Source organism: Hemicordylus capensis, chromosome 10 (assembly GCF_027244095.1).
Source record: "Hemicordylus capensis ecotype Gifberg chromosome 10, rHemCap1.1.pri, whole genome shotgun sequence".
NCBI lineage: Eukaryota > Metazoa > Chordata > Lepidosauria > Squamata > Cordylidae > Hemicordylus > Hemicordylus capensis.
The window spans coordinates 28,944,284-28,957,834 of NC_069666.1; the positions used below are offsets into that span (position 1 = coordinate 28,944,284).

The window sequence follows — 13,551 nt, forward strand, 5'->3', positions numbered from 1 at the left end:
TTGGCCACAGAGTATAGTGGCAGTTATTGTTTGGGATACAGTTACTATTGCATTATTTATATACCGCTTTTCAACAAAAAAGTTTCCAAAGTTGTTTACATAGAAAAAGAATAATAAGAAAATGTCCCCAAAGAAATGCAAGGTTAGACATCAGCAACCACCACTGGAGGGACGCTGTGTGGGAGTTAGATATGGCCAGTTGCTGTTTGCTGAATGGACTGTGCTTGTGCAGTCTTTGCTACCAGCAGCATTTGCTGTGCAAACAGTTTGGGCCTAATTACTTGTATAGAGGAATAGAGTAAGCTGCAGCTGAAGGCATTATTTACATTTAGAAAATCTAATTTTACCTTGGTTCTGTTCATGTGAATTATAGGCAATACCAAAGTACACACAGGGGATGGGCAGACTTCATTAAGATTTTCTCAGGTTTTTTGTAGAATTGCCAAGTCCAAACCAAAGGATATCTAAGCCTGTTGTTGTTGTTAGTTCATGCATATATTCAGAACAAAACACTGTACTAAACTAATCTTAATGGTAGTTTTTCCATGTGCCTCAACAAAAACGAAGCATGTTAAACACCCTTAGGATCTGTGTTACAGGTCTCATTTGTACATATTAATTCCTCCCCCACCCCCAGATTCTTAAAGCACGAATTCTAGAGGGATACATGCAGCTGACTGAACTCTGCAATGTTAAAACCTATATAGCATTTTTTGAAAGCTTTTTTGAAATATCAGTGTCCCCTTAAAACAGAAGCGCATTTCACTTGAAAATGAAAAAAGAATTGAACATCTTGATTTGAAAAGGGTTGATTGGAGAAACATGAACTTCTGTAGCAAAAAGATTGAACATTTTTACTTAAAACATTAGGCAGTCTTACCTTCTGTTTCAGAATTAAGATCAAGTCACTTGGTTTGCATTTTAGGGTATCTACATAAATATGGTCCACAAGGTGGCTGTGCAGATCATTCTGTATTTGAAAGAATGAAGACGTACCAGATGAGTGGTGTAGAAGAGCCAACAAACCAGGTATGCTCTGTTGGGTGATGACTAGACTCCTGGGTAAGATCCCACTGCTCTTCTTGCCAATCTTGGCCAGGGTGCAAAGACCTTATGTGGGCATGACCAAGAACTTGGCCGTGCCCAGTGCCTTTCTGACCCTTTTGCTTTGAATAGCAGACCCCTGTGCCATGATCACAAAGTGCTTGTAAAAGTCCACTCTTTTTCCAGAGGGGTTGATGTACCGCATGGGGTGCTGCTGTGTGAAGAACACGAGTCCAACGTGCCCTTGAGCATACAGAACTCGTTGCTTTGTTCTCTGGACCTTGGACACATTTGAGCAGTTTGGAAGATTCTGGCCCGGCCAGGACGGGGCCGCACAGAGAGTATGCCCATCAGTATGTTCTCCACAGACATCCCCATCTCCTCCCAGCACTTCCCTTTATTGTGTGTGTGGGGCGGGGGTGGGGGCAGTTCGTCTGCATAGTCCCTATACTGGCGCTCCAAGAACTTGTTTAAACAAGGAGCACATGCGTGGGGCCATTTGGATGAACAGGGGCCCCCACCCCCGGTGGGAGAGGCATGTGCCAGGAAGACATGCATGCCCCCTTTCTGGTTGTGTGTGCCGGGGCAGTGTTGTCCAAACTGGCCAATCTGAAAAGGCAGTCACCACTAAAGTTAATTGAAATGGTCAAGTTCTGAAGCTTTATGTATAGTCAAGAACATGGATACCATTAACTGAGCTGATTTATTAGGTTTTCTGATTTCTGTTAAAAGTTAATTGTAGGTTTTAAGAGTGTTTTAAATACCTGTCAGCAGTAGGCCTGAAGAAGTGGCTGAGAATTTCTTCTGGCTGCAGAAATGTGTCTTTATTCATAGAAATTTCACTCATGCATTCAGCTGGCTCATGAGCTGTTTTATTTCCTCTTAGTCCTTGGATAAACTTTGTATGTGCCAAATTAATTGGAGACAAACATTCTTAAGTGCCAAGTCACTGTACCAGCACATATGGTAATAGGAGATTTTGGCTTGCTTCAAGCAGCTGTAATTGTGGACAGTGCAGGAACTCATCAAATGCAATCTCCCATTAGAGATGACAGTCAAGTCGGATCTGATGGAGAACACAGAAGTCTGGGTTTTAGTTCATCTTTGCAAATCATTCTGCAAAAATTAGAATCCTGGGGTTTTAGTGTAGATAGGGGTCTTGGAGGTCTCCTGGTCCAACCTCCTGCTTAGTTCAGGGACCTGTTGTAGCATTCCTGACAGACTAGAACATGACATTTTAGACTATTGGAACAAATTATGAGTAGTCCAGATATGCACACACATACCTCTGTTAGAACACCACCACCACCCCACAGCGTGCAGTGTTACCAGTATGTCAGTATGTTGATGAAGACGTTTCCTTTTACAGCCACCCTAGAAACTGTTGTCTTTGTCCTGAATTTGGGCTCGGATGTAGTAATGGGCTAGAAGATGGCTGACAAATAGAAGCAGTATCAACACAATTGTTGGTCCCTGTAATCTGGGAGGAGTGGCTTTGCCAGTCTTGGTTAGGGTTCCTGCAGAGAAGATAAGCAACAACAAAAGCAGGCTTGCCGTACAGGCATGCTTCTGGATCTAGCACCACTCCTAGATACTCTGGTTGCAGCAGTCACATGCTTCAGGTGTGATGTATGTGTGTACACAAAATGTTGCAGTCTTGCAGATTGGCTACTATAATGTTCTCTATAGTGGGTTCTTTTTTAACCCTTTAAAACGGTTTTGAAACGTTGGTTAGTTCAGATGCAGCGGCCTGATTATTAATGGGTGCAGAGCACAGGACTCACATTGGCCTAGCTTCTGTTAAGCTTCTTGGCTCACCTTGAGGTACTGATTATAATGTTTTAGAAAGCCGTACATAGCCGTACATATGGAGTATGTGCTATGAATTGAATCTACTGGATTTAAATCTAACAGGAGACCTAGTTGAGAGTTTTGCACCCGATCGGATTTGCCCTGTGGCCACATGGTACAAGGCAGTATCTATTGTAGTCCCCTGGCTTGGCTCATCCATTCTTGGTGTCTCCTCTTTGTGTTCTTGGGCATTTAGGAAACTCCTTTCTTTTTAATGCCAGTTTTATTATTTGAGGACTCTAACCAGCTTTGTGTGTTGCCCTTTTTCTCTGTTTTTTTAAAAATACAGATTGTTCTTTTTGTTTATGTAGAGATGCTTTCATAAATCTGTTGCTCTCTGTATTCTTTGACTCAAAAGAATATAGAAACTTTTATTTTCAAAAGTAAATCTCTTGACTTTGCATGCTGTAGAAACCTTCAGAAGACCACACCGATCGTGGACCAGAGCTTTTAAGAAGAAAGCGAGCTGCACAAGCCGAGAAGAACACTTGTCAACTCTACATTCAGACGGACCATCTATTCTTCAGATATTATGGAACACGAGAAGCTGTGATTGCCCAAGTAAGCTTTTGGACATGATTTCATATGTTGGTTTTCTTTAAAAGGGATGGAGGAGGATGGTTTTTCTGCTGTCCTACTCGAATATGAAGCGGCCTTCTACCGAGTCGGGCCATGGTGCGCCAAGTTCAGTATTGCCTATGCTGGCTGGTAGTAGTTCTCCAGGGTTTGTTAGTGGAAGGTGGAGTCCCAGCCTTACCTGGCATCATCTGGGATTGAACCTGGGACCTTGTGCTTGTAAGCAGGTCCTCCACACATGATTTACAGCCCCATTTGCCTATTTGGTGCCACATGAAGGATTAAAGAAACAGATATCCCAGCCCATTTAAAGGCGACTTTTAGTATATAACTACAGGCATTATTGTTCGTTTTCTGGCAAATTATCGTTTCTACAAGGAATACATGAATTTGCACTCTTTCTCCTATGTACAACGTTGTCTTCTCAGTAACAAAACCAATTCTGGCATTTGTTGTGGACGTCAACATGCCAACTTGCATGCCTCTAGAACTAGTGACCCATGCCTTGGGGAAGGACTTGGAATCCCACTGAGATGGATAAAGTCCTCTTTGTGAATGTATAGCTAGAGTGTTAACCCTTTTCTCTCTTAGATATCCAGCCATGTTAAAGCAATTGACACAATTTACCAGTCAACAGATTTCTCAGGAATCCGGAACATCAGTTTTATGGTGAAACGAATAAGAGTGAGTATCTTGCAACTTTATTTTGGGGCCTGTAAATATGTTCCTTGTATGTGCTGGTAATTTAGCGATTGCTGCTGAATAAAGCTGTTTCAGTTGTGTATGGCTCATTCAGATGGTGCAGTGTTTATGATGTCCCTGTTTAGATGGGTGGAATCAACTATTTCAAGCAACGCTGACCTTAGAAGGTGGCAGATTGAGGCAAGCACCAGTTTCCCGTGACAAGCCAGCCAAAGGAGGAGGAAGAGGGCAGTGGCTGGTGGTTGCAAATGGGCCACAACAGAGGTTGTGGTGGTGGTGGTGGTGGACAGTGGCAGGTGGAGGGTGTGGCTGGCAGGTACCAACAGCCGCGGCTACGTCTCCTTCTCTCTTCCCGCCCTGCCACGACTGTGCACATGTATCTTTGTCCCACTGCAGCTGTAACTGGAGCCATTACTCCCATGGTGGGGCAAAAAGAGTGTGTGTGTGTGTGTGTGTGCGCGTGCACACACATACACCCCCACCCCGCTTTGCCTACATCTGTGGCGGGGCAGGAAGAGAGAGGGAGATGCAGCTGTGACTGTTTGCCGCCACCCCACCAGCTGCCACCACCGCTGTTGTCCTCAGCTGTGGCCTGTTGGCCAGCAGCCATTGACACCGGGGGCCCTCACCTCTGCATGGCTGGTTCTTGCCCAGGCTCTGCAACCCCTAGAGACGGCCCCCAATTTCAAGTTAAGTCTCGCTTAGTTACTGACCTTGAGAAAATATCAATTAGTAAAACTGGATTCTTAATGGAGAAAGCCCAGTTGTGTGCTGTAGGAAGAGTTTTGGACTGGGAGCGGGGTGATCTGGGTTTGAATTGTTACTCAGCTGTGGACCTGGCTGGGTGGGCTTGGGGCCTTTCAGAGGGGGTGGTTTATGAGAATTAAGTGGAACATTACTTGCATATACCAGCCTGAGCTCCTTGAATTGGACCACATCAAAAGCAAGTTTGGGGAAAACATGCTGCCATATTCTCTCCCCACTGTTTCTTAGTGTGAGGCCCTTGGGTGGAAGCAAGCCAGTTTGCCTGTGTGGGAAGACCCCTCTCAATCCATCCGTAACCTTGGTTTGTGTGGGGGTTTTCTCCCCCTTCTGTTTCAGTAGGCACATCTATTTTCTGCTGTACCTGTTGTCGTATTGGGCAGTGGCACTGAAGAACCAATGGAACACTGCTTCAGTCATTTCTTCCATAGAACACTGATTACCCCTGTGGTCTTGCTTTGTCCTCCTGTATTGTAGTTTGCCAGCCCTCAGACATGGGTGTGCACTGGCTTAGGACCACTTATGTGTATGTGTTTGTATTGGCTCGTATGCAGAGAGCTGGCTGAGCAGACTCAGAGTTTGCACAGCGATCTCCTCCTCCTCCACAGGAAGCACCCTGAACAACATCCGTCTGTGGTTTAGAACAGTTGGGATTTGCCAGGTTTTGATTTGATCACAAATTCCAGCTTGTTCTAAAATAACAAATAGAAATTGAAGGCTTCTTCATTTGGGCCTGAAAGGGAGGAGGGATTCTACACGCCCAAGATCTACACGCTTCACAGTTAAGCCATGCTTGAATGTGACAGTAAGGCCACTGTTTCATATGTTGCTTCATAATACCCAGGCTATGGGTCATTTCACATGTGCCTATTTGTGTCTTACTGATTGTCACATCAAATGATGACTTGCTTGTGTTAAAATATCCATTGCAGATCAACTGCCTCAGTACATTTGTTGGTACCACCTCTTGATACCATTCACACAATTCATCTGTGAGTGGGTAGAGAACATGAAGCCTACTATGAGGCCATCTCTTGAGGCCTGTGTTCATAGAATGAGAAGCAGGTGAAGGCTTTTACTTGACTGGTAACTGTTGTCTAACAGCGCCCAACCTTTTTTAGATCAACACTACTCAAGATGAGAAAGACTCCTCCAATCCCTTCAGGTTTCCCAACATTGGTGTGGAGAAGTTTCTGGAACTCAATTCTGAGCAGAATCATGATGATTATTGCTTGGCCTATGTGTTTACTGACCGTGACTTTGATGATGGTGTCCTTGGTTTGGCTTGGGTTGGAGCACCTTCAGGTGAGTGAACTTGAACACTTGGCTTTGTGGGAGTGTGCATTAATATTCTGTACTTGGTGGTAGGGTGTGTGTGTGTGTGTGTGTGTGTGTGTGTGTGTGTGTGTGTGTGTGAAAGGTCCAAGGATCAATATGACATCTCCAGTCAAAAGGATCTCTGTTAGCTGGTCTGAGACAGGTGGTTTCCTGTATCCTTGGAGAGCTGCTGCCGGGCCACTGGCAGGGCTCTGTATTCGGCACCTCCTTGCATCTGGCTGAATGTTGACCAGAGTCAAACCTCAGTGCTGTTTAAATTTTAACTTATAACAAAGGTTAACTGCCCTTGCATCAGACTGCCTTGGCCCTTCTGAAGGGCTATTCCTTTTTCTCTTTTCAAAGAATAATTTTTATTAATCAGGGGGATGCAACAAAACAGTTTCACAAACAAAAAGTAGCAATCATGCAGCAAGATGTGAATAAGTGGCTGTAGCTCATTCTTCGTTTCCACACACAGAAGATGCTCTGCTCATGCAAGGGAGGGAGAGGTGACTTGTTGACACACACACCCCAGCCCGTGTCCCCAGGAATAGATTTTTGGGGTGTCAGTGGTCTACAGAAGGAAGTGGGGATTGGCAAAAGTCTCCCCTCCCTTTGCAGGAGTGGAACGTCTTCCATTTGCGCAGGGTGTAGTCAAGGTGCGGCCCCAATTGCTGCACTGGAAACAAGCTTGCAGTGAGCTGCTGCCGCTGCCATGCTGTAGGTAAGGAGCACCTACAGACCTGGCACCTTCATTGGGTGGAAGATCCTGCTGGAACAGGCACGCCGTTCCATCCAGTCAGATCATAGCTGCTTAAACTCTTGAGCATCAATGAGTGTCCTGCTTTTGACTCCTTGTATCAAACTGCTGTCTTCCTGGATACATCACTGCTTATATAACTGGTCTTATATATGATTATCAATTCCTTCTACTAAAACCATTCCAGGCTATTCTTAAAGTCCCAAGTCTAAGCATTCTGTGCTTCCCCACCCGCACCCCCCCTGTTAAGAGCTGAAAGTGCAATTAGAGGTTTTGCAGGAGTTAGTGGCAGCAAGCACGCGCACCCCTCCCCCATATAAAGCATAACTGCATAATGAGTAGCTGTAGAAAGCACAGTTAGTCATGCATGCCTGGTCAAGTGTGCCCTACTGAGAAGCTCAATCTCTTTTAAAGACCTCTGTTGCCTGCTCAAACAGACAGATCTCTGTAGGGATCCATATGGTCACTCACAACTGGATCTTCTGCGCCTGTGCAGTAAGCCACGGAAGAATCTTTAGCTCCGTTTAGGCACTCACTGTCCCTTTAAGGTGTAGTGATATCAGAGCCTTGAAAGGGAGCCTTTAGTACCAGCAGTGGAACCCCTCCCTCTTCAGTTCCTTCTTGTCCGCTGCTTGCGCTGCCTCAGGAAGGATCTGCTCCTGTTTTCCCTTGGTTTCCTGTGAGAGATTTAGAGATTGTGTTTTCACTTGATATTTGGCTTTGATTTGGACTATGTGCTCACTACTCTTCTCTTACTGATCTGGATTGTTTCTAACTCAGTATTCTGACTCATACTGTGACTGGACTTGGCTTGCTATTCCCCTCTGTTTTGGCATTTTCTCTCTGATCTTTGGCTGACCACGGACTATGACTCTTTTAAGAAGCCCATGAAGAGCGCAAACACGATCCTGACTCAGATGGGGAATCATCGTATGCCTCTGATCCTGAATCAAATGTGTTGGAAGTTCATCTGGGAACTTCACCCATTGAAAACGTTGGCAATAGGCCTTTGGACTCGCCGTTGGAAGAAACCAAGTCCTATTGAGCCCAGGTCCAGGAGATGGCTAGAGCCTCAGGCCTTGAAATTCCTCCACTGGAAGTTAGTCATGGATCTGGTGTATAGTTATTTGTCAACCTCCTCTGTAGCACACCCAACAGCTCTTCCAATGTTGCCATCTTTGGTGGCAGCTGCTAAGACCACCTAGTCGGCGCCTTTGACTGCTGCATTGTCGTGCAAGAAATTAGAAAATCTATATCGAGTTCAGGAAGCCTCCTACCCCTTCCTATTTAAGCACCTGGTGCCAAACTCACTGGTAGTTGCTTGTGCGCTCCATTCAAAATCCACGTGAAAGCACTCTGCTCCAGTGGATAAGGAGGGTCGTAAAATGGATTCAGTAGCTCAGAGGTTTTACTCTTCAGGCTGCCTTTCGCTCAAAGTAGGGAACTACCTGGCCTTTATGGCCAAGTATCAGCAATCCTTATGGGACAACATGAGGGAAGAGGTGGACTCTCTACCTGAGCCCTTCAAGGGCAGGTTCCTAGCAACCCTCTCAAAGTCGGCAGACCTCACAAAACAACACCTGAGTACCACTAAACATCTTAGTGAGACTGAATCAAAAGTGTTGGCTGAGTCTATTGCATTTTTCCGTCATGCTTGGCTCCATTCTACACCACTAGAGCCAGGAATGAAAGAAAAAAATAGAGAATCTTCCCTTTGATGTGGGAAGGGTTGTTCTCAAAAGATATAGATGATGCCATGGGGGGTGGGGGGAATGTTTTACTGCCAAGACCTTTGCTCAATCTGTCATCATCTTCATATCATCAAAGGTATTGACCTTCCTTTAAACAGAGATACCAACCTCAACCCTCCCAAGGTAGAGGTGCTTACTGTGGTGGATCTAGGCAATATTCCATACACCCCTTCTACCAGCTTCAAAAGGGTCACCAAAAAGCAAAATCTCAAGAGCAACCAAAGCAGTCCTTTTAATGCTTTGGACCTGAAAATGTCTCTGCCCGTCCCTTCAGCTGACATCTGTCTCGCCCCTTACCTACCTTCTTGGTGTCGCATAACAACAGACACCTGGGTGTCATGCATAGTTCATGACAGTTATGCTATCGAATTTGATTCTCTCCCTGCCCACGTGGGCATAAAATACACCCATGCAACTCCTATCCTTGAAGAAGAGGTAGTTTTGCTGCTCCAAAAGGATGCCATAGAACCAGTTCCACCTCTCTCCATGCACACTGGGTTCTATTCTAGATACTTCCAGGTCCCCAAGCATGATGGTGGGCTCCGCGCCATCCTGGAATTGAGAGAACTGAACAAATTTGTCCGGAACACTAAATTTCGTATGATTTCTCTACAGTCAATCTTGCCACTACTGTGGGAGGAGGAATGATTTGCGTCTTTAGACCTAAAGGACGCTTATTTTCACCTATCTTTACGTCCACGTCACTGCCAGTTCTTGCACTTCTGTTTAGGCATCCAAGCCTACCAATACAAAGTGTTCCCATTCAGACTCTGTACCGCCCCAAGGGTTTTCACGAAGTTTTCATGGCGGCTGTCATTGCCTATCTCCTTGTCCAAGGTGTGTTGGTCTTCCTCTGTCTAAATGACTGGCTTTTTACAGCAAAAGATAATAAATCGACTTTACAGTTCAGCTTGCAACTTACTATCTCTCTTCTGACAGATCTGGTGCTCACTCATTCTGAAAAAAAATAGGTTCTGACCCCCCAGCATACCCTCCAGTACATCGGAGCGGTCCTGGATGCAGCCAAGAAACATGCGTACTTACCTGCAGAATGCATACAGGCCATTTCCTCCATGGTGGTCGCCTTCCAGTCTGTCCCCAGACAAGAAGTTCATTCCATTCAGCGCTTGTTGGGCCTGATGGCTTCTTGTACAACAGCAGTGGAAAATGCATGCCTCAGGATGAGGAGGCTCCAGCTCTGACTGCTGTCTGTCTTCCTGTTGACTCTGGACAGCCAGAACAAGTGGTTAGTTGTCCCAGATAATATCCTACAAGACATACTGTGGTGGTCTTGGCCGGACTCCCTGACAGAAGGAACTCCCTTTCCGATGTTGAACCCTGCGGTATTGGTCACTACCAATGCAGCCATGCAGGGTTGGGGTGCCCATTGTGGGACTCTAAATTCTCAAGGCCTACCACACTAATTTTCTAGAGCTCCTGGCTGTTTTCCTAGCCTTTAAGGCATTTTTATCCGTCAGGGCCAAGTTTTTCAGGTGTATATTGATAACACTTACGGCTATTGCCTACTTCATCCACCAAGAGGACACCATATCTAGGTCCCTGAACAACCTTGCCCTACAACTCTGAGACTGGTGCTTGTGTTATGGTAGCTGAGACATCTCCTTCTCTACCCTCTATGAGTGGGAGCTTAACGACACTGCTTTGTCAGTCTTTGACTCATGGGCTACACCCATTGTGGACTTATTTGCCATAATAAGTGGATAATACTAAGTGCTCTTTGTTCTGCTCTAGGGCGGGCCTTGGCAAGGGATCAATAGGAGAAGATTTCCAACTGCATTGGCAGGCCAGGCTTTATTATCTTTTTCCACCTTTCCCATTGTTGTCCAGATTCTCCAAGAGCACACTCAATGCATTCTGGTGTGCCCCTGGTAGCCCTGGCAACCATGGTTCCTGGCTCTTCTCCAGATGTGCAAAGGCTCTTACTGTCACCTTCTGCCTTGGCGAGATCTCCTCACGAGCGGAGATCAAGTCTCCCACCACGCTCTGAAGTCCTTCTCGCTGACGGCATGGAGGCTGAACTTCTAGACAACATCCTGCTAAACGAAAGAAAGGCCTCTACGTGAAGGCAAATGTTAGCATTTCACATCCTATGCTTCCTCGAAAGGCTTTGACCATCTCAAGGCCTCGATACGACAGATACTCCTCTACCTCACCTATCTCAAAGGACTGGAACTTTCTAAACCTCCCTTAAGGTTCATCTAGCTGCCATTTCAGCACACCACCGGGGATGGGATGGCAAATCAGTCTTTGTCCATCCTGATTCTAAGCACTTTCTAAAAGGTGTTAACTACCTGTACCCTCCGGCGAGGGCACCCATTGAACCTTGGAGACTCTCGCTTGTGCTGTCCACTCTTACAGAGGCCCCCTTTGAACTGTTACGAATGTCTTCCATGAGACTGTTATGTCTGAAAACCGCATTCCTCGTGGCCATCATGTTGGCGTGGCAAGTCAGTGAACTTGCTGCACTAAGGGCAGATTCCCCTTATACCAAATTCTATCTGGACAAAGTTATCCTTTGCCCAGATCCTAATTTCCACCCTAAAGTTGTATCAGACTTTCATGTCAACCAGGACATTGTGTTACCAGCCTTCCTCTGTGACCCCTCTATACCCCTTGAACATTCTATACATGCCCTGGACATCAGAGGGCCTCTCCTTTACCTTTTGAACCGCGCTAAGATATTCAGGCGGTCAAACGACAAGTAAAGGCCTCACCATTTCAAGACAAAGATTGTCCAACTGGCTAGTTCAGCTGACCTTCTTCTGTTACAAGAAGCAAGGCATTCAGCTGCCCTCCAAGATCAGGGCGCATTCCACTAGGTCTATGGCTACCTCAACTGCCCACATGTCGGGCATCAGCATGAAGGACATCTTCAGGGCTCCTACCTGGTCCTCAGACCTGCCCTTTGTCCGACAATATGCTGTGGACTTGCAATTTGCTTCAGAGGCCAATTTTGGCCGGGCAGTCTTAAAGAAAGTTGTGTAACCCACTGTTCCCTCTGAGGCATGCGCATGTCAGTGTCTCTTCGCAGTCAGTCTCTTCGCAGCGGCTGTTTCAGCAACCAGAGGGAGGCGCTCTACTGCTGGTACTATAGGCTCCCTTTCAAGGCTCCAATATCACTGTGCCATAAAGGGACAGTGAGCGCCTAAGTGGAGCTAAAGCTTCTTCCGTGGCTTACTGCACAGGCGCAGAAGACCCAGTTGTGAATGGCCATGGATCCTCACAGAGATTATAAGTTACAGTTAAGCAACCGGTTTGTCCTTCCGCAGCAGGTGAGTATCAGTTTGTTCACGAGCATTAACGCAGAGCCAGGCCTGCTTGCGGTTAGAAGGCAAGGTCAACCAACTGCAAGGCTCATCTAGTATTGGGCTATTTTGGTACAGGAAACTTAGCAATAGCAATAGCAATAGCACTTACATTTATATACCGCTCTATAGCCGAAGCTCTCTAAGCGGTTTACAATGATTTTAGCATATTGCCCCCAACATTCTGGGTACTCATTTTACCGACCTCGGAAGGATGGAAGGCTGAGTCAACCTTGAGCCCCTGGTCAGGATCGAACTTGTAACCTTCTGGTTACAGGGCGGCAGTTTTACCACTGCGCCACCAGGGGCTCTTAGTTTGCTATTGACATCTTGCTATTGACATATTGCTATTGACTACTTAGTTTGCTATTGACATCTTGCTTCCTGCTTGGAAGCAGGTGTGGTGGTGTGGCAGAGCAGACCTGATTCAGCCTCCTGGAACATGTGCCCAAGTCTCCTTAGAAATGTTTGAGGCAAACTGGAAAATAGTCCTTTCTCGATGGAGTCAGACTTGTCTGAATCTGCCACCATACAACTTTTTTCTTATTGTTGTAGGATATTTCATTTCTAGAAAGTTGAGTGACATGTACAGGTACAGAACAGGGGTGCAAAATGTGCAATGTGACCATCAAGCATATTCTTCCAAAAGCCTAAGAACAGTTCAGCCCTTTTGATACCACCTGTAAAGTTGCAGGCATAACATTGGAACCTTTTAAAAAAGGTTCCAAAATACCACTACCTCTTCATATGGCTATATGTCTATTATTATGTTGGGGAAATACACACACACACACACACACACACACACACACACACACACTTGCACAGAGGAATTCTTACTGACCAGTAATTTCACTTTAAGCAAGTCAATTTTAAGTAACCGCAGTGTATCTCAATAGTGGGTGTGACTTGTCTGGTATTTTAGCCTCTGTGGTTTCAACCTTAAACTTCCCAAAGCAAAGGTAATCTGAAGAATGAGTTGCTCTGCTTGCTGAGATAAGCAGATATTCTTAGCCTAAGTACTCTGCAAAAGCAAAGTGTGCTAGTTAATCACTTGAACTGTAGCACTTGGAAGTATTAACATCTAAGAATTGCAGATCTGAGACCCTTGGAAACTTATAGTCAATCTTCTGCAGGATCTTTCATTCTTCTAACCGTGTGCTGACCGCCTTGCAGGTTCTTGCCTTACCCTCAGTGTTAAAAAAAAACAACCCACCTAAAAACCCAACTTTTTAAAAAGAGGCTTTTAAATCTGCAGCTTGTATCTGGTATGTTTTATGTTGCTAATTTGTAGCTTTTGAAATTTGGTTTTAATCTGAATCTTGTTTTAGTTTTTAAATATTTTATCTTAATTTTGTGAGTTGCCCTGAACAGTAGTGCACTGGAAGGGTGGGGCATAAATATTTTAAATAAATAAATCCTGATGCAAGCAGAGAAAGCAGAAGTTCCCAGAGATGCTTGC

General features: G+C 45.5%; 1 protein-coding gene across 2 annotated transcripts in view; it reads left to right on the top strand.

The window, feature by feature from the left end:
- Positions 1–13,551, top strand: part of ADAM10 (ADAM metallopeptidase domain 10) — a 57,485-nt gene that overhangs the window by 22,731 nt on the left and 21,203 nt on the right. For both annotated transcript variants that reach the window (XM_053272585.1, XM_053272586.1), the window contains 4 exons: positions 926–1,029; positions 3,307–3,456; positions 4,063–4,155; positions 6,057–6,240. In XM_053272585.1, coding sequence (XP_053128560.1) covers positions 926–1,029; positions 3,307–3,456; positions 4,063–4,155; positions 6,057–6,240 — 531 coding nt within the window. The remainder of the gene's footprint in view (positions 1–925; positions 1,030–3,306; positions 3,457–4,062; positions 4,156–6,056; positions 6,241–13,551) is intronic.